This window comes from Trichosporon asahii, assembly GCF_000293215.1.
Source record: "Trichosporon asahii var. asahii CBS 2479 unplaced genomic scaffold scaffold00002, whole genome shotgun sequence".
In the NCBI taxonomy this organism is placed as follows: domain Eukaryota; kingdom Fungi; phylum Basidiomycota; class Tremellomycetes; order Trichosporonales; family Trichosporonaceae; genus Trichosporon; species Trichosporon asahii.
Genome location: NW_014040922.1, coordinates 328,073 through 347,638, shown reverse-complemented (window position 1 = coordinate 347,638; position 19,566 = coordinate 328,073). Strand labels below are relative to the sequence as shown.

General features: G+C 61.2%; 8 protein-coding genes across 8 annotated transcripts; 3 read left to right on the top strand and 5 right to left on the bottom strand.

Moving 5' to 3' along the window:
- Positions 1-184: 184 nt before the first annotated feature.
- On the top strand, positions 185-2,242 carry A1Q1_07860 (uncharacterized protein; the record flags this gene model as incomplete). The annotated part of the gene is made up of 7 exons (XM_014328806.1): positions 185-428; positions 504-1,145; positions 1,203-1,322; positions 1,381-1,445; positions 1,577-1,705; positions 1,753-1,971; positions 2,048-2,242. The coding sequence occupies 7 exons, from the start codon at positions 185-187 to the stop codon at positions 2,240-2,242; spliced, it is 1,614 nt and encodes a 537-aa protein (XP_014184281.1).
- Positions 2,243-2,694: 452 nt separating this feature from the next.
- Positions 2,695-3,555, bottom strand: A1Q1_07859 (uncharacterized protein; the record flags this gene model as incomplete). The annotated part of the gene is made up of 2 exons (XM_014328805.1): positions 2,695-3,156; positions 3,205-3,555. 2 exons carry the CDS (start codon positions 3,553-3,555, stop codon positions 2,695-2,697), a joined length of 813 nt encoding a protein of 270 aa, XP_014184280.1.
- A 1,463-nt stretch (positions 3,556-5,018) lies between these two features.
- A1Q1_07858 (uncharacterized protein) lies at positions 5,019-5,321 on the bottom strand (the record flags this gene model as incomplete). The annotated part of the gene is made up of 1 exon (XM_014328804.1): positions 5,019-5,321. The coding sequence occupies one exon, from the start codon at positions 5,319-5,321 to the stop codon at positions 5,019-5,021; it is 303 nt and encodes a 100-aa protein (XP_014184279.1).
- A 1,728-nt stretch (positions 5,322-7,049) lies between these two features.
- Positions 7,050-9,022, bottom strand: A1Q1_07857 (heat shock transcription factor 2; the record flags this gene model as incomplete). The annotated part of the gene is made up of 4 exons (XM_014328803.1): positions 7,050-7,807; positions 7,872-8,612; positions 8,677-8,741; positions 8,799-9,022. 4 exons carry the CDS (start codon positions 9,020-9,022, stop codon positions 7,050-7,052), a joined length of 1,788 nt encoding a protein of 595 aa, XP_014184278.1.
- Positions 9,023-9,914: 892 nt separating this feature from the next.
- A1Q1_07856 (uncharacterized protein) lies at positions 9,915-13,818 on the top strand (the record flags this gene model as incomplete). The annotated part of the gene is made up of 2 exons (XM_014328802.1): positions 9,915-10,820; positions 10,858-13,818. 2 exons carry the CDS (start codon positions 9,915-9,917, stop codon positions 13,816-13,818), a joined length of 3,867 nt encoding a protein of 1,288 aa, XP_014184277.1.
- Positions 13,819-14,017: 199 nt separating this feature from the next.
- Positions 14,018-15,333, bottom strand: A1Q1_07855 (structural constituent of cytoskeleton; the record flags this gene model as incomplete). Its single annotated transcript, XM_014328801.1, has 3 exons — positions 14,018-15,034; positions 15,138-15,177; positions 15,251-15,333. 3 exons carry the CDS (start codon positions 15,331-15,333, stop codon positions 14,018-14,020), a joined length of 1,140 nt encoding a protein of 379 aa, XP_014184276.1.
- A 402-nt stretch (positions 15,334-15,735) lies between these two features.
- On the top strand, positions 15,736-17,679 carry A1Q1_07854 (uncharacterized protein; the record flags this gene model as incomplete). Its single annotated transcript, XM_014328800.1, has 3 exons — positions 15,736-15,931; positions 15,994-16,105; positions 16,161-17,679. 3 exons carry the CDS (start codon positions 15,736-15,738, stop codon positions 17,677-17,679), a joined length of 1,827 nt encoding a protein of 608 aa, XP_014184275.1.
- A 755-nt stretch (positions 17,680-18,434) lies between these two features.
- A1Q1_07853 (uncharacterized protein) lies at positions 18,435-19,022 on the bottom strand (the record flags this gene model as incomplete). Its single annotated transcript, XM_014328799.1, has 1 exon — positions 18,435-19,022. One exon carries the CDS (start codon positions 19,020-19,022, stop codon positions 18,435-18,437), a length of 588 nt encoding a protein of 195 aa, XP_014184274.1.
- Between the last annotated feature and the right edge of the window lie 544 nt (positions 19,023-19,566).

The window sequence follows — 19,566 nt, the reverse complement described above, 5'->3', positions numbered from 1 at the left end:
CCTGTGACAGGCCGATCGGCGCCCGCTCGACAGACAGGCAGGACAATGTGTGCCACCACCGCTTGGCACGCACGGATCCTCCAATCGAGGGGGGCGCTGTGCAGCGCTAGTCGGCGCCCACGCATGCATGTTCGCACCGTTCACGTCCTGCAACCTCCTCAATACTCTGCACCACTTGTTAATCATGTTCGGCTGGGGCAGCGACGAAGAGGAGGAGCAGTACGCCTCGGACCACTCGTCCCACCACTCTGAGGCCTCTCACCATTCCTCGCATCATTCGTCTCACCATTCGTCCCACCATTCTTCCTCGTCTTCTTCTTCCTCTTCCGACTCTGATGAGGAAGCCCCATCGGCCGGTGGCAACGCGTTCTCGAGCGCCCTCGGCGGCGCTCTCGGAGGAGCGCTGGGCGGCATGCTCGGCGGCAAGGGTGAGTTGAGTCCTCAAACCACGAACTGACAAGCAGCAAAGAAGTCTTCCTCAAAGCCCAAGGTCGACGTCGCAGACTTGCAGAAGAAGTTTGGCAAGCTCCAGTCCTTCTTCGGAGACGACAAGAAGAAGAACAAGACAAAGGAGCCTGAGCCTTCCTCGTCCTCGGCCCCGCCGCCTCAGCCCTACAATGTTCCTGCTGGTGCACCCTATGGCGCTCCGCCTCAGCAGTACAGTCAGCAGCCTTATGGTAACCAGTACGGCGGCTACGGCGGTCAGCCGGGCTACGGACAGCGAGACGGCCACTACGGTGGAGGTGACCAGTACGGTAGCCAGGGCTATCAGCAACAGCAGGGCTACGGCGGATACCAGCAAGGACCTTACGTACAGCAGCAGTACGGCGGCCAGCAGTACGGACAACAGCCTGGCTACGATCAGCAGCCCTATGGCGGCCAGCAATACGGCGGGCAGGGCGGCTACGGCCAGCAGGGCTTTGGCCAAGAGCACGGAAGTCGCGGCCATGAAGGCTACGGCGGTGGCCAGAGCTATGGCGGCTCGCCTGGAGGTGGCTACGGCGGGTACCAGCAGCAGTCCTACGGCGGTAGTAACCCGCCGGGCTCGCGCCGCCGCGCCCTCCTCGTTGGCATCAACTACCCGGGCACCTCAGCCGCCCTGGCGGGCTGTATCAACGACGTGCACAATGTGCGCGAGTTCCTCAGTACGTCTCCTGCTGTTCTTCGAAGCTGGTCGAATCTGACCTTGAGCTAACAATCAGTGAAGCACGGTTACAACGAGTTCACGATTCTGACCGACGACCAGTCAGACCCCAGTCGCATGCCCTCGCACCAGAACATTGTGAACGGCATGCGCTGGCTTGTGAGTGGGGTGGAGCCAGGTGATAGGCTCTTCTTCCACTAGTCAGTTTGCTGGGTCTCCACTGAACTGACGAGCAGCTCTGGACATGGCACCCAGGCCGAAGGACACGACACGCGGACCGAAGCCGATGGCATCAACGAGGGTAAGCTGGGTGATCTGTGTTGAGCTCACATACAGCGATCTGTCCCGGAGATTACGAGACGGCTGGCGTCATCGTGGACACTGAGTGTAAGCTGATCTGCATACGACTTTAGCTGACGACAGTGTGTGTAGCTTGTGCATGGAAAGGAGCCAGCTAACGCAAGGTACGAGGCGATGGTGCGCCCCCTCCCTGCCGGGGTCAAGCTCACCGCCATCTTCGACTCGTGCCACAGCGGCACAGTTCTGAACCTGCCATACGCCGTAAGCTACCCATCCCCAGAACAAGCTGACACCAGTACTCGACCAAGGGCGTGATCAAGGAGCCGAACATGTTCGACAACGCGGGCAGCACCGCACTTGATGCAGGCATGCGTTTCATCTCGGGCGACAGCGCCGGCGCCATGCTGAGCATGTTCTCGGGCGCCAAGTCTGCCTTTGGCGCCAAGAAGGCTGATGCCTACCTCCGCGAGAACAACACGACCGAGGCGGACGTCACTGTGTGGTCTGGATGCAAGGACGATCAGACTGTGAGTATCCACTGCGAGCGGAGCGAGCAGGGTCTATAGCTGCCAAAAGCCATGGCCAGATCAAGCTGACTCCCAGAGCGCCGACGTCCAAAGCGGCCAGGAGCCGACGGGTGCCATGAGTTACGCCTTCATCCGTTCGCTGAAGAACAACGAGCGCCCGACGTTCAACGAACTCCTGAACCATGTCCGCGAGGAGATGCACCATGGAGGATACAGCCAGAAGCCGCAGTTCAGTTCTGGAAAGCGTGAGCTTGCCAACCCCGACTGCTAGCTGACGAGCAGCGATCGACACGAATGGAGAGTTCTTCGTGTAAACTGAGGTAAGGCTGCGAGATTTGCTGTCAGCTGACGTCAGGCGTCAGACGTTGCAAAGTGTGAGCCGGCCGGAAGTAGGGGTGGGCTGACTTCAGTCCTCGACTGGGACGTGAGCGGCGGTGGTGATCCAACGCAATTGGCAGTGATCAGTGAAAGTCGAAGCGTAAGCTAACAATTTCCCTGCTTACAGCTAACATCAGTGCCCGAAAGCGTCTTGTGAGCTAACAGATTGCCGAAGGATAGCTGACCTCAGCTACCTCTCAGTTGAGCAAGACGTATGCTGAAGAAGTAGGTACTGGCGATCCCAGCTGACATCAGTATTCCAAACGTAGATGTAAATATATCCCTTCATGCACTGTGTATAACTTCTGCCCGATGTCAGCCTCCATCTCCCCGTCCCACTTACCCTCAGTAGCCGCATCGGTCGAGCCAGCGCTCAACCTCATTCCTCGTTTTGTCTCCATACCCGTCCACCTCCTCAATGACCTCCACGCCCTTGCCGCCGCGTCCAACACCGTCCTTAGCCGCTGATCCCACCCTGGTCTCATCCTCGATTCGCTGTCCGTCACCCTTCCGCGCGACAATCAGGATAGGGAACCGAGGCTCATAAGTGAACTTGGGCCACTCGAAGCCGCCGTCCTTGACCCCATTCGGGCGCGGATCATTGTCAGGCGGCGGGTCGACCATAACGAGCCCAGAGGCGGGGTAGGACTCGACATAAGTCTGGGCGACGAGGCAAGAGGGTCCAGAGGCAATAATAACCGGCGCAAAGGGGACGGCGAGCAGGCGGATCTGCTGGTTCAGTTCGGCAGCAGCGAGCTCAATGTCGCTCTTATCCTGCTGCTGCTGCTGCTCCGAAGGAGCAGCGTTCTAGCTGTCAGCTCAAACTTCTTCCTCATCAAGCTGTCCCTAACTCACCTCATCGCGCGAGCCAAACTCGGGCGTCCCGCTCCTCTCAGTGCGCACGTCGACATCAATCTCGACAGAGGTATACCCCTTTTCGGCAAACATGGCCGACCAGTCCTGCCAGTTCTCCTGGCCCCTTGGCCTCCTCGCTGCCTCCTTCCAATCCACACCGGGGGTTTGGAGGAAAATGAGGGGCGTCGGACTCTCGCGCGCCGCATACGGCGATGCGGGCCGGACGAGGCGCTTCGAGCAGGATGTCACTGAGGAAGAACCCGAGCCGGAGGAAGAGAAGAAGCGCGCGGCAAAGATGCCGCTGAGCATTGTGGCGCCCTGCCTGAAGGTAACGGGAGACCAGGGCGGCATGGCTGTGCTGGTTCTTTGTTTACACTGTGTCTGTGTTGAATGTGGTGAGTGTGCGGAGAGGGAAAGCAGGCGGGTGGTGGAGTGTCCTCGAACAGTCGTGTGGAGGGCAGGTGTGATGTCATGGAGGGTTTCCCACGGTCGACTCGCTGAGAGTTGGGAGTGGCAGACGGATCTGCACCTTTGGCATCTGTCGGCCCGCGGTCCGAACAGATCACCCAGATCCGCTCGATTCCAGCTACCGTTTACTTGGGTGCTAGTCAGTCACAGTAGTGTGGCTCCGCCTATTCCTCACTGCCTACTCTCCCTGCCTCCGGCGATCTGACGGGCGAGATGAAGGCGGCAACGCACTGTAATTGTAACTGACAACGTAGGCAGGAACGAGGGTACCGTCGACTCCCAGTCTCACACTTAGAAGCCGCAGGTGATGCTGACAGTGAGCCCACGCAGACGCCATTGTGAGGGGGACGAGGGCGAGGGACAGAAGGCGCAGAAGGAACAGAACACGTCGCACGGCGTACACAAGGAACACTCGAACTCACACCTCGCAACGCCCAAGGTTCCTCTCTCGACTCTCTTCACTGCAAGAATCTTTTGCGAAACCTGCTTCGGCGTGTGATGGTGGCGCCGCGCTCTCTGCCTCTCCTTCCCTCCACTATCTCGTGATCATCGCCACCCCGTGATCATCTTCCTTCTGCCACACGACAGCCGCGGCTCTCAACGAAAGATAGGCGTGCACCTCAGGATCAATCGACCCAACTTCCTCAACTCGTTCCTCACTAGTGCTTCTTGGACTCCTTGAGTGTGAGAATGTCCGTTGATGGAGCAGCAATAAAACGTTAGAACATGATCGGAAGAGAGACGGCCGTGAGGCGGACAGTCGTGAGAGGGGGAGGAGAGGAGAGGAAGGAATGGCAGAAGAAATCGGCACTCCAGCGCAGTGCCTTCATTACCCTGCTGCAGGAAGTCCCACATCGGAGTCGGCTCAAGGTCGTCGGACTCGTCGGCGGCATGCATTGAGCCGATGAAAGCAGATCTCAAATCGGTCACTAAACTCTCAAATGTTCGGCCCTTAGCTCGACTCGGCTCTCAAATGCCACCTCCGAGCTCTCAAATAGCGGAATCTGATTTTAACCAGGCACCCAAGCTCTCAAATAGAATCAAGCCAGCTCTCAAATAGAACCACCCTAACTTCTGCACATCTCAAAGACGCCAGCGCACATCTCAAATCCGAGATAACACACCTCAACCTCCCGACCCGGCTCTCTTGGCCCCGACTCGGACCGTCGTCGACCCGACACGGAGTGCAGTGCAGATCACTCCTGCTCCTAGCTCTCCTCGGTCATGGCCTCGGTCATGACGAAGGCTTAGAGTGCCATTTCAGGCGTCGCAACCCGTCTTCCGCAGTCACTAGAATAGCACATCACCACATGTATACTGCTTTCGGACCGATATCCGTGCGCTCTTCATTGGCCGTCGTCGGGGTCGTGAAGCAGGGCAAGGGGCAGAGGGGCAGGCATCGGGTCGGGTACTGCTGTGGACAGACCCGAGTGGCCGAGTGGCCGAGTGGGCGTGTGGTCGGTTCGGACTATCTCTGGATGAATGGGTGTGCCTAAGCGAGCACTGTCTGTGGGATTGTGGGTATCACACACGGGCATCACACTGGCATAGGATGGCGCATGAATTCCTATTCGTTCGGAAGACAGACTGGACGTGTTCAGGTCCTGTGCCTTTGCGCGGGAGGTAGGTGTCTCATGGATTGAGGTCATGCGTGTATCCGTTTGCGACGTTCGTGCTGCCATGCTGCTCTTGCAGAGTATGCAGCCCAGAGCAGTCAGACGGGCTGGTAGTCTAGACAGGCAGCAATAGGCACCCATTCCCACACCACTCGTCCTCTCCCCCGTCTGGCCGTCTGGCCGTTGAAGCAGACCCGAAAAGCCCACTCCTTCCAGACTTCGAAGCTGAGCACATGACGCAAGTACGCACTCTCTCCACGCTCTCTTTCTCAGCTTCAGAATTCAGCTCGCAGAGTGAGCGCCAGGGAGATCCGCAAGGACCCCAGGCGGCTAGGGTTAGGGGCGATCAGCGCCAACGCCGTGCTTTCAGCCCCCCTGCCCTTCCCCTGGGGTGTTTGGGACCTGCGCCGCGCGCCATATGCATACTCATTGCCTGTGCAGCTGACGGCTGCCCCACTGTCCACACTTTGGGCCGCTGGGCCGCCAGACTCCAGGAATCAAGTACATTGTGCACTTGTGTATCGATACGAGGACGGTGTAGATCCTCATGATGCGCTGGGACAGCGACAAGCGAGAACCCGAAGATACTGATGTCACTCGCTAGGAACCACATGTGATCGCGTGCCAGGCTTGTCAGGCGTGCCAGCGTCATCGGCCCTATGCCACTTCAGCTGTAAGTCTTGGGCTGCCGGGGGGAGGGGCGGAGGGGGCGGGGTCAGCTCGAGCACTGGAGCAGCTCCAGTCCTTCGGTTCCCGTGCCCTAATCCTTCATCTTTCATTCTGTAGCTGAAGCGGGGGCAGCGGGGCACGAGTACTGTGGGGACCGTGGCCATGGCCGTGGACCGTGGTGACTTCGAACAGCGTCGGACTTCAGCTCCCATGCTTGCATGCTTACCGGCTGGGCTGCAGGCGTGCAGGGCGTGCAGGGCGTGCAGGGCGTGCAGCATGCGGCCTGGCTCCGCTCCGACCCCATGTTATCCAGTGTCGGCCCCATGCCTCCTAACATCCCAGTGCTCCCGCTGAACAAGTAGCACGGGGACCAAGACCAAGACCCAGAACAGCGGGGACCGCACACCGCCCACTCCCACACCATCTAAACCATCTAAACCCGCTGTTGTCCTAGCTGGCAACAGGTGGTGCCGGCCGTGCAGATTTGCGTCGGCCACGTCTCACCCGATAACCGGCCACTCCACGCTCCACCGAGAGGGCCGAGAGGATCGAGACGAGCACCTACCTCCACTTTGCGTCTCCACTGCATGCACCGCAGCCACAGTGGCTACGGTGACTATGGCGCTTCAGCCAAACCAGCCAAAGCCAGCCAAAGCCACTCCACTGAACCACTATGGTCAGTGGAGCCAGTTATGCAGCCCAAGATTGAGCCATACAGCAGCCATACAGCCGCCACTGCACCGCTGTCTTCAGAGCCACCGCCCGCCAGAGCCACGGCGCACCCCTCCGTCTCCATCCGACCGGCCAAGTCAGTGCCCACTCGCTCGTGTCTGTTTCTATACAGCTGCATTACAACCGCTACAAGCCGGCTGGCGCGGGCCCAGCACGGGGTTGGGGGGAGGGGGAGTTTCTATTTTCTTGCCAGGTGCTTGATTTTTAGTTACAGTTTCCGAAAGAAGTGAGGAAAAGAAGAAGAGAGGTTCTATGTTGTTATTGTTATTTTTGTAGTCGAGATGAAGTGTCGCTGTGCCCTGCCGTGTGGGCTCGCTTCGCTCGCCGGTCTACTCGTGCTCGTGCTCGCTGCGCTCGCACTTAAGCACTCGCGTCCGCCGGTACAGGGTGCTCGTTGTTCGCTGTCAACTGGTCGAGCAGCTCATCCACGTTAAAGTCGCCGTCGGTGTACGCTCCCTCCGGGCCGCAGCTCACTGGCATGGGCTCGTGAGGGTTCTGCTGGTCGGGGAGGTCGAGACCCATCGAGCGGACGAGCGAGTCGATGCTCTCCTGCAGCTTGTTGACGTCGTTGTTGACACCGACCGCCTTCTGATACGCGCCAAGCAGCTCGTGCTGGTTGTTGACGAGACCGTCGTGGTTCGGCAGCGGGGAGAAGAGAGCCAGCGTCGGGTCCGCCGACTGCTCGCCGCCAATCGTCGGGGAGGGCTTGACACCCTTTTGCGGGGTAGCCAGCGCCTGGCCCTGCGAGGAAGCGTTCAGCGAGTTGAGGAACATTTGCGCCGCGGCGGGGCTCTGCAGCAGCGAACCGATCGTCGTCTGCAGCAGGTTCGAGTCGAGGTTGAGGCCGGTAGCGTCGTTGCCGTTTGCCGGAGGACGGGCGGGACCAGCCGCCTTGGGCAGCTCCGGAGCGTCGGACATGGGGGAGATGGCGGCCTGGTGCAGCGTCTGCTCGCCGGCGGGGGTGGCGCCCTGCTTGAGCGAGTTGGACCGCGGCTGAGACTTGGGCGACGCCTCGTCGTCCGTCGGCAGCGACTGGAACCGCTGTCCCGTCGACCACGACTCGCTAGACCGTGTCGAGCTCGGCGCCGTCGAGAAAGGCTCAATTGTAGCGGTGGGTTCTAATTCTGGTCAGCACGCGGGTGATTACGACAGACACCTCGGTCATGAAAAAACAAAACTTACTCTGAACCTCGACGAAACGCCCCGTCTCGTCCCCCTTGGCGACCGCATCGGCTGCCTCGATCATCAATCGCCTGCGCTTCTTGATCGAGGTGTCATCACTGGCCGACTCCTCCCGCCCACGAGTGCCCATTCCGCCTCTTCGCATGGCCTCCTTCAGCCCCTTCAGCCCCTCACCCTCCGTGCCGAACAACCTCTCAAGAAACGTCACGATCAGGTCAATCGTCTCCTCATGCTTCTGCTGCCTGTCGCGAGTCTCGAGAGCCTCTCGCCAGAGGTGCTCGTTGGATGCCTGGAGTGCCTTGAGATCGGCGCCGATTGCAGCCTGAGTTTGGCGGATTGCATTGATTCCGTTTTGAATGGCATGCAGATCGGCGAGCTGCCCACTCGGGCCGACCAACTGACCAGCCTCACCCTCGATAGTGCCGTCGGTAAGCAGATGCACGCCATTGCTGGACAGTGCGTTGGCGGCTGCTTGCCGAGCAGATGACCGAGTTCCGGTGGATCCCTGAGACGGTGTCGGGGCAGAGGAGGCCGCTGGTCGGTTGTTCTTTCGGGTTACACGGGCGAGCAAGTGCGGCTGGTCTCGTTTGAAGAACGGGTTGACAAACTCCCACAGCTCCGAAGGCGATTCGTTCTTAAGGACGCCGGACTGAAGATGCGGGACCTTGTGGAAGCCGTACATGTTGAGCTGGCGAACAAACGACGAAAAGTTGGCATGCTTGAAGAACCGAGGAAGGAGCTCTTTTCCGAAACGCTCGTGGTTGGGAACTGCTTGTTAGCTAAACTTGCAAAGAAGGTAGCTCACCAAAGAAGGAGTCTCCAGACTCGGCCCAGTAGATCAAGTTGTCCGTGTCGTGGTCAGAGACCATGCTGAGAGGAGTCAGTAATGTGTATACACAAGTTGCGCCACTGTAACAGCCCACATACCTGTACAGCTTGTTGAGGAAGGCGGGGACCTTGACGACCTCGCCGTTCTCTCCTACGCTGAGGCCGGGCTTGGAGACGCCACCAGCGGGGAGGGGAGGTGCAGGTCCGTCGGCATCGTTGTTGTTGGGGGTAGTGCTGATAGAGTTGAGGGGAGAGACGGGCTCGATTTTTGGGACTTGGTTGTACCTGCTCGGGCCAGCGATGGCGGCGAGGTTTGTTGTCATGACGGGGTGGATGGATGTCGTGATGGGCAACTGGTACGTGGGGGGTATACGGGTGGTGCGAGGGGTGTGGGGTGGTTGAGGGGGTTGCGGAGAAGTGGTTCACGGGGAATATATAGCGATGATGGTTATGGAGGAGGAGAGGTGAGAGAGTCCGATGAAGACGTTGTCTCTTTCTCGGTTGACGACATAGGAACTGAGGCTCTCCCTCCTGCCGCCCGACCGACAACAATCCGATCCTGTCGCTGCCGTCCTGTCCCTCACGAGGCCCTCAAACCCAGCAGTGCAAAACCTACCGCCCACGAGCGGAGCTAAAACGCTTCGGGGCCTGATTCGCGCACGAGAGAGTCACGTGTGCCCCCTGACCCGGCCCGACTGCACCCCAGTCTGGACAGTCTGGACAGTCTGGACTTGGGTGCGAGTAGGCGTGCCAGGGTCCATCTTCCAATTTCAGGACCCCGTTCCTGATTTTGGTAGGCTTGCGGATGGTTGCAAGGTGGCCCACGCCTGCTCCGTGTCGGATGAGATCTGGTGCGCTGGCAGATCACCGTGTATGGTGAGCCCGGCCGTATGCACTACGCTGGGTGCCGGCGGTGGTCGCTCGAGCCAGCGCCAGCGGTGAGTAGAGCCGTGCCCGTTGAACCCTACCCACCGTACGCTGGTATCTGGCTCATCTGATGAATGAATCTGGTGCCGGCGCCCACCACCGCAGATACGCGTCATACCCACCACCCCGCACCCGTCCATCCACCGTGGCCACCGTGGCCTACACCCGTTTCACTGTCCTATTTGTCAACATTCTCCCTCTCCGGCCCACCAAGTCCACACCGACCAAAATCACTGACACCCTCGACCCCGTCGTGTCTCCTTCCTCTCCCTCCCCTCCCCTCTTCCAATGGTCTCTGCAGACCACAAAGGAGGAGGAGACTCCCCTCCGCCTCCAGATCACTCTTCTCCCCCGACATCCCCACCTCCACCCCAGAATGAATCCGCACCCCCCTCCGACATTGACAGCAAGACGCTAGGCGAGCGTGACGCCGTGAAAGATGCTGCGGACACAAGCGCTGCAACTGAACCGCAGCCTCCCACTGATCACACGACCGAGACGCCTGCCGCTACTGAGTCCGAGTCTGCATCTGACGCCAAGGAGCAGGACTCCCCGCCGCCGACACCACCCAAAGATGACAGCGCTGCGCCGGACGCCGGCAAGGCATCCCCCGCTAAGAGCGCAGATGACCAGCCCCTCTCTGCTATTGCACCGACAGCTCCGAAGCCCAAGCCACCCAAGCCGAATGCGAAGCGTCCAAAGAAGGGTATCTTGAAGCCGCCCCCGCCTCCGGCAAAGCCGACGCTTGGTAACATGCTGCGCGACATGGTCGTCGGATCCGTGTCCGGGGAAGGTCCCGGGCCGTCCGCACCTCACCCGTCGCAGGCTATGAATGCAGCCGTCGGCACGCTGAATGCGTGGTCGGGGCGTCTGGGACTGGGATTCGGGCGGTTCGGGAGGGACGCAGAGTCGCAGCCCGGACCGCCTGTTCCTCCCAAAGTGCTCAAACCGCGCCTCCCACCACGCACGACCTCGCTGCGTGATGGACGATCCACTGGTCAGCCGGGCCAGGCGCCTTCACCGCCGCCGGCTCCCGTGGCGGCCGCTGCCTCTGCTCACCCGTCACCTGCCAACCCGAAGAAGAAGCAGCCCCTCAAGCGAGCGACTTTCGTGCTGCCCAGCATGAGTATCACCTACCCCATCAGCTCTTACGGAGAACCATGGAGTCAGAAGGTCCTGGAGGACCGGCAAAGAGTAGGTTGGGGTGCTGGTTATCGCTAACCTTGCACAGGTCGAATCACGCCAGCGCATGCTTCTGTCGACCGCTCGCGGATCAGAATACTGGACGTCCATGCGGCTTATCAAGCTGTACGAGAGCGCGTGTCGCGGACGAGAGGAGAAGCCCAGGTTAGGCGTGGTGCGGGCGCTGCAGGCTCTTCCAGCCCACCCGAAGCCTCGACATCTGCACCTGATCGTCCACGACATTGCGTCCCAAGGTCCGACATCATCGTCGTCACAGTCATCGTCGTATCCGATCGACCACCACCTCACGCGGTATGCTGCTGAGGCGTTAGCCGATGTCCTCGCGATCGAGTGGGGTCTCAACGATCTCCGCCTCGAAAAGGGTGTCATCGAGAACGAAGAGGCTATCAAGCCGATTCTCCACGCCCTTCTCGTTAGCGGATCGCTTCCGAGCCTGAGTCTCGCTGGAAACAAAAAGATCAAGGCTGGTGGATGGAACCTCCTGGCTGTGTTCCTGAAGCGAGTGAGTTTATGTACGCTTGTCGTGGCTAACTCTCAGGCGCGCTCATTGAAGTCGCTCGATTTGTCGGAGACGACGTGGGACCGCAAGGGTGTCGACTATCTTGTTCAGGCTCTGAACTCTGCGCCGGTCCAGAACCACGCTGCCATCGTCTCGGCAGAAAGCGAGACCGACGGCGACGATACGGACGACGGCTCCAAGAAGTCGCCGTACTGCCTCATTCTCCCTCCAACGCCGATGCTGAGGAACCTCGAGGACATCGACTCGGCTCCCGCGGCGGTTCAGACGCTGCGCATGGACAACTGCAACTTCCGGTCGTCTGCGCTGGAGGTGCTCGCAAACGGCATCCGCACGTCTGATCTCCTTCACCTCTCCCTCCGCAACAACCGCATCAACCACCTGGGCGCAGTGTCGCTCGCTGTGATGATCCGCGACTACCCCGACAGTGCCGCCATCAGCTCCCTCGCCCCCCTCGTCAACTCCCACAACGACAACTCCCTTCCCTACGTCCCGCGCGCGTGGCGGCAGCAGGGCCCTCCTCGCCCGAACGCTGACAATGCCGACCTCCCTCCCATCCCACTCGTCACGTCGTCGTCTGCCGGTGGGGTTACATCTCGTGTCGTGCCCGATGGATACAAACCTCCTCCGGCGCCGAAACACCCGTTAGTCATGCCTGGCGGCGGGTACAGCGCGATCCAGGACGGCGCCTTGAACTCTGTCACGGCCGAGGGCAAGATCTCGCACGCCGAGCAGGGTGTCGCATCTTTGGCTCTGCAGCGCAGCGTGCGCGCGCTCGATGGCGTGGAGCGCGTCGGCCGTCTCGTCACGCTCGACTTGAAGAACAACGACATCGGTCGTGGCGTAACGTACATCGCCCAGGTGCTGAAGCGCAACCGCACCTTGAAGGTGCTCAACCTGAGTGCGAACCGCATCGAGCCGCAAGGGCTGACGGCCCTCGCTGAGGCGCTCAAGTACAACTCGACGCTCGAGACACTCGACCTCAGCGGCAACCCGTGCTGCGGCCCGAGCCTGGAGGGCATCGCTGCTCTGCGCACCATGTTCACGGTGAACCACACTTTGAAGCGCCTCTTCCTCAGCGATACGGGAATGACGACTGACGGCGCGATCGACCTCGCCGAGTTCATCCCCGAGAACCGTGGTCTGCTGCACCTCGACCTGACCTCGAACCCCGCCATCGGTACAGCCGGCATCCTCGCCGTCTCCTCTGGTCTTAAGTCGAACAAGATCATCCGTTGCCTGGACGTCTCGATCCCGCCGAACGACCCGAACCTCGCCGAGCTGTCACAGTCGATCCTCCAGTCGTGCATCCGGAACACGGAGATTGCAGCCGAGGCGCTGAAGGAGGGCAAGACGCGCGGCGCCCACGAAGCCATGTGGCGCCCGATCAAGAAGTCCGCCCTTGTGCGCCAGGTCAAGGCTGCCGAGTCGCGCCGCGTGCAGGCCGAGGCCGCCGCGGTCGTCCATAGCGTGGAGGGCCAAGCGCGGGAGCACGTCTACCGTCTTGCGCCCGATGAGCTGGTTCCTGACGCCGAGCGCGTCATCCCCGCTCTGGAGAAGTGGTACGCCCACCCGCGGCGCGACGCGCACAGCCCATCGGAGGAGTTCAAGCCTCTCCTCGAGCGCGCCAAGGCGCTCAGCGAGCGGCTGCAAGAGCTCGCGCCCGCCGAGTCCGACCCGGCCAAGCTCGAGCGCATGCTCGGCGCGAACGACCAACTCACCGCTTTGGTCGGCAAGGCGGCCTCCTTCCTCCCGACGCCGCCACGTATCCTTCTCCCGTCGCAGATCGCATTTGCGTCCCCCGCCGCGCCCGTCGTGACGCCCACCGGCGCCCATGGCCGGCGGCACATGCGCAGTGTGAGTCTGGAGATCTCAAGTCCGAACTTTTCGCTCGGCGAGAGCGACGTGGAGGAATCCGACGAGGACGACGAACACCTCTCCCCCGCCACCGCGCGCCGGCGGCCCGAGCAGGAGAGCCCCACCAAGTCTGTCGCTAAGAGCAACAGACTCCAGGCGGATCTCATGGAGGCGGCGGCCGACGGAGACACTGAGGCCCAGAGCGAGGAGAGTGCGGCGGCCAAGGCAGAGGAACTCAGGCGGAAGGCGGAATGTCTCGTCGACGCCGAGCTGGCCGTGGGCGCCTCCTCCCCAGTCTCGAATACATCGCGCAAGTGGGTCGAGGAGGAGGCCGAGATCTTCCGCAAGGGCACAAAGTTAGGTGTTGCCGAGTCTGATTCGGACTCGGACTCTGACGACGCGGCGCCCTCCTCGCCTCTAGCTCATAGCCGGCGCAGCAGCACGGGAGGCAAAGACAGCGACGGGGATAGCGTCAAGGGGCTCAAGGACGGGGGAGAGAGTGGAGAGGCCCTCCGGAGGAAAATCCTCGATGCGGAAGTACCGCGCGATCAGCCCAGGGATGTGGCCGAACTCAACCGCGTTGAGCAGGAAGAGGACAGCAAGGATGATGAGTGATGACGACTCTTTTGGGGCACAACTATTTATGATAGAATTTCTGTACATTTTTTCATGAACACGATGGCACGAGCGCACGAATGACGCTGAGCGAAGCGAGGCGTACAACATACTGACTCGTAACACCTACAACGGCACCGACCAGCCTACTGCTCACCATATCCGTTCAGATTTCCTTGCATCTCATGCTACTACATACTTAGACGTGGAGGTTGCCCATGCGGCCGGCGAGGCCACCGGCGCCCTTACCCGTGACGGGCCAGATGACGAGGCGTCCATCCTTGCCCGCGGTGGTGACGCGAGCGACGTCGCCGCTCTGAGCCCACTCGTAGGGCTCGATCCAAGTGATCGAGTTCTGGTGCACGGTGAGGAGGTGTCCGTCCGCATTCACCTGCGGCGCGCCGGGGACGCTTCCGCTCTTAGCCGTGGGCGCGGCGCCGGACTGGCCGCGCGAATCGGCCGCGCGGAAGAGGTTGAACGCCTCGTTGTTGAGCCGGCCTGGGCCGCGCGCAGACGCGCCCGTCGGCTGCGGCGTGAGCCTGCTGCCGGCGCTGGCGGGGTCGTCGAGCGAGTGCGAGAAGGCCCAGCCGTTCTCGTCCCCTGCAAACACGGTGGGCTGGCAGTCGTGCCCCGCCGCAATGAGCTGTGTCTCGTTCACAAACGTCACCCCGAGATAGGGCAGGGTCTCGGTACGGACCGCGATGAAGGCGGCCGGCGGCTGCCCAGGCCCAGACGGGTAGACGACATTGACGCTCGAGTCGTGCGACACGAACGCGAGTGCGTTGCCTGAGGGCGAGAACGCGACGTCGTGCACCCACCCCCCGTTGGGAGACTTGAACTCGCCGCAGATGGTGCCGAACGGCAGCCTGTCGCCCCACACGGTGGGCTCGGGCTTGGCGTCGATGCCCTTGATGAAGGCAGAGAAGACGTAGGCCTTCGCGTCCGCCGTGCCGGCAGCGAGGAGGACGTTGTTCGGGTGCCAGTCGATCGAGAGCACGGTCGAGCGCAGAGGCTTCTTGATGTGCTTCGACACCCACCAGTTGTTCTCCTCGTCAAAGGAGCACACGGCGATGACGCGCGCGCCGGAGCCGACGGCAAACTTGTCCTCCTTCGGAGACCACTTCACACACGTCGCGGCACGGTTGATACGGAGCAGAACGAGCGCGGGCTTCCACTGACCATCCGCGCCCTGCGTCCAGACGTACGCGTTGCGGTCCTGCGAACACGTCACGATGCGGTTCGTCTGCGGAGCCCACGAGATGGCAGTGATGAGCTTGTCGTGCTGGGTGTCAGCTGGGGAGCTCGACTTCGAAGCTTACCTCGGCGAGGGTTGCCTCGAGCGTCCAGTTGTCGCCCGACCTGCGGTAGATCTGGACCTCGTTGTTGTTCTGCGACACGGCCACCTCTGTGAAGTTAGCTTGGACACAGTTACCAGAGCTCACGCTGGCGGTCAGGGCCGAAAGCGACACCGCTGAGCGGGCCGAGGGAGAGCTGGAAGACTTCGGGGGCGGACATGCTGGAAGGAGAGTTAGGGGCAGAGGACTAGCAGTCTACTCTGTGTCGTGCGGATGAGGTTTGAGAGCTGTAAGTAGAGATGAATGAGAAGAAGGTCGAGCGAGTTGCACGTCGGATGTCGGCACAGCACCGCAGCGCAGGTGATGACGACAGTCGCGGCCCTGGGCGGTGGCTGCTGTGGCTGTACCTAGGCGCGCAATTGCAGTCCAATTGCTTCCGCGCGCCTGCCCCGCGCCTAAGGGCTTATTGTGGCCTTGCCACATGGCACGAGGGGGCCCAGGCGCACTGTACGAGCCCAGCATAGATCCAGGACACGGGACCCGCTGTCTAGAGTTTGCGGCATACTCCATCGCGACCACTCGGCGGTCATTTACCATTGGCGCGCTCAGCGTCCACCTCACCATGACGGCACCCCCGTCGCGAGTGTCGCGCACATCCTCCTCCGGCATCTCCGAATCCTCCCAATCAGCCCCGTCTGGCGACGGCTGGCAAGTCCCCGATCCCGGCGTCACCCTCGGTGCTGTCGGCGGCAAGTCCGGCCTCGCGGAACAGGCGACCCTCGGCGGTCACCCGCACGCCGAGCACGAGCTTTCCTCTCGTAAGCTGTGCAGAACTTGAATACGAGCTGACGCCCAGTGTACGTTTCTGCGGAACGGGCAGCCATGAACGACATCGACAAGCACTTGACGCGCGGCAAGCAGCGACAGGGATGGGCCGCGTCCTTAGTCAACAGCGCCGTGAGCGCAACCGTCTTTGGCGCTGCCGTCGGACTGTAAGCTGGCAATCCGCGATACAGCTGACATCAGAACTGCGTATCGACTCTGGAGCGGATGGAGATCACACGAGGACGACGAGGAAGACCATAACGATGACGACATGCACGGTGGCGAGACAAGCAAGAGCGAAGACCGGCTAGTCCAGTCCGATCACTCGGAGCCGCCACCCGCGTATGACACCATTGCAGACGGGGTCAGTACGATCGCCAGCTCACCCGCGCCCAGTGTGACCATGTCGCGAAGACGACGCAAGCGTAGGATCAAGCGTCCGAGCATCGCCGAACTCATCATTGCAACGAGACAGCAGGAGCTCGCAATGCTCAGTCCCCCCACCCGACCATCGTCCACACGCGCATCCTCGCCTGAGACATCCCTGCCCAGCCCGACATTCTTATCTCTGACACCGGGTCAGACGCCCCACAGGTCCAACAAGCGTGCGGCGCCAGAACCGATCGAGGAGGAGGGAGAGTCGGAGGACGAGGAGATGAGCCTGCGGCTGGACGACATGACGCGGCGCATCCAGAACCTCATCAATGACGGACAACGAGCATTACACTCGCAGCCGACTTTGCCACCCGCCGATCCGATGCCGCTTCCTTTGTTGTCTGTCACACCCAACTCTGCGACTTCCTCCACTTCAGAAGGCCGGCCGTCCAGTGACCTGTTCTCGCCATGGATGGACGATGGACGCACGTCCCGCCGCTCCTCACTGTCCGGCCTGGCGCGTAACCGTACCTCTCTTCCTGCGACATTAACGCCTCCTACGAAGAAATTCGCGCGCGATGGCCCCCGACACTCCACGCCAATTCCAACCGCTAGTGCAAACACACACAGTGCGGGCAACAGCCCATACACACATTCCCGGATCCCATCTTACCATGGGTCGCCCCTGTCTAAGAGCCCGCGCCCGGGCATGCCGATGCCGGCGCCCACGCTGTATGGCAGCGGTACTGCGCCTCCTCTGCCGTGGCGGCGCGAACGAGTAGGGTCGAACAAATGGATTCAGCGGCCCCCGTCGCCAACGCTCGGCGAGCTGGCAGCGAGCGACCAGCGCGACCAGAGGTCGGTGGGATCGAGCTTTGGTGGAACATTTGAGTTCGGATCTCTCAGCTCTTCCGACGCATCGCATCCAGGCACGCCGGTTCACGGCACATGGTCGGGTTCCTCGCGCCCGAAGCTCGCTGCACCGGGTACGCCGCTCGAGCCGCCCGCATACTTGCGGCCTGCTTCGCCTGCGTCGCACACCCCGCAAGCATCCCAGCCGGCCCCGCACACACCGGCGCGAAGCCGTATCCCACGATTTGACCACGGGCGTTCCGGCTCGGTCTCTTCTCGCCCCGGATCAGCCGCGAGTACTCACACGCACCAGCGAACAGACTCGATGACTCGGACATCGCGTCCGACGACCCCCGCGACGCCGAAGGCTAAGGGCCGAGCGCGCGCGGGGACGGACGGAGCGTCCAGCCTCCAGCCCCACAGGTCCTACATCCCTTCGCCGAACATTAAGCCCGGCACCGTCGCTCAGCGCAGGCTTTCCTTCACCAAGCCTCTCCCGCACGACACGAAATGACTCTTATGCCCCCTTGACGCCACACCTTCTTGGTCCTCTTGGCAGTATCATAGCACCGTTGTATTAGCTTACATATCTCGACATGTACATACTAAGATGCATTGTCTAAACTTGTTCGAGCGGCGAGCGTACGCCATTAGATGGGCCACTAAACCGATGTCAGTAACTTTCCAGGGCCACCGATCGCTAACGAGCTAATCGGACATCATTGTATGTGGTATCGTAAGCCCGACCCCATGCGTCCGCATGCTGAGGCTCGAGGCTCACGAGATTGAAAGAAATCACGACCCAATCCACTTGACGCAGCAGCAATCAGCATCCGTAAGACAATCACCACCACCGTTACATTCACGGGACATCCCTCTAACGTAGCTACCGGCATACCTTTAGCTTTCAGCACGTGTCTGTCTCCATTCGGGAGCCATTCAAAGCTAAGGTTTGTATCGCTCTGAGGAGAGTCCAGGGATCGGGGGGGTCGGTAACCCTGCGTTCCTGCGGCAGGGAACGTCCCGCGCCGGGATGAAACGAATTCGCCGAGATATCTCTCCGTCTTCGCACGCCCTGAGCCAAATAGCCTGGGTGGGCCGCTAACCACTTGCCGCAGTGCAGATCTTCCAGCAACCTCTCATCGGTAGTACGCTGGCGAGTAGGACGCAAAGGCTATAGGGCTACAGTGCAGAACACTATTCATAATGTACTTTAGATTATCCTGGGCTAAAGGTCTACTGTCGAATACTCTGAGCGGCGAGATGCGCTTAGAGCTCGATCTTGGGGAGGGGCTTGGCGCCCTCGACGTCACAGTCGCAGAGACAGACCTCGCCAGTGGGCTGGGCGCCGGGGACGGTGACGGTCGAGGTGGCGGTCTCGACGACGGTGGTCGGGCTGACAGAGTAGGTGGGGCACTCCTGGGTGGCGGAGGGGGTGGGCTGGGCCTCGGCCTTGGCGTCGAGCGAGACCGAGTACTCGCACGCGTCGTTCGAGGCACCCTCGGGCTTGACGGTGACGACGACCTTCTGGCCCTTGACGGCCTCGCCGCCGACGGTGTTGGAGGGGTTGGCGCTGTCGATGGTCGCCTCGGTGTGCTCGCCAGTCGCCTCGTTCTTGTAGTGGGCAACGAGCTTGACGGGGTTCTCCTTCGAGACGAGCTCGATCTTAAAGGTGAGCTTCTCCTTCTCCGTCTCGGGAGAGTAGGAGAACTCGCCCTGCGCGTTGCCAGAGCAGAGACCCTTGGAGGTCACCTTGTTGTCGATCGTCTTGACGTTGACGTCGCCGCGGGCGTTGAGGTTGACGAACTGGGCCGAGACGGCGGCGGCGAGGAGAGGGAGAACGGCAAAGAGCTTCATGGCGCTAACGTGTAATGAGTGTGGGGCAGAGGCGACAAAGAGCGACGGAGCGGTAGGACGGCGGAAACGGTTTTGCGATGAGGCAAACGACAACATGCACAGCAGTTCTTATATACCCGGACATGCTCTGCATGCTAGTGATCGGGACATGCATCACATACGGCCTGGAGCCAGCCCCGCCATGGTCCCGCCGCCCGTATGCTCAGAAACAGCCAAACCCAGCTTGCATGTCGGCAGCGTTTCAAGGGGTCCGCTGTTGCGGGACTGCCTGTGGGCACACTTCGCTGCCATCATCAGCCCGTCACCCCGCTCACCCCACTGACCCCAGACACTGTCTGCCAAACACTTAAACACCTAACGGCAGCGGGTGCGGCTCGCCCGTGTGCCTTGTGCGTGCAGTTCAGTTCCAGCTGCCACCATCCCCACCCCATTCCCAGGTTCCATACGTCTGGCCCTGGATCGAACGCGATTCAGAGCCAGGGTGAGCCAGGGATGTGGGATCAACATGCTTGCGACGACACTCCCGCTCACCACTGTTAAGTGC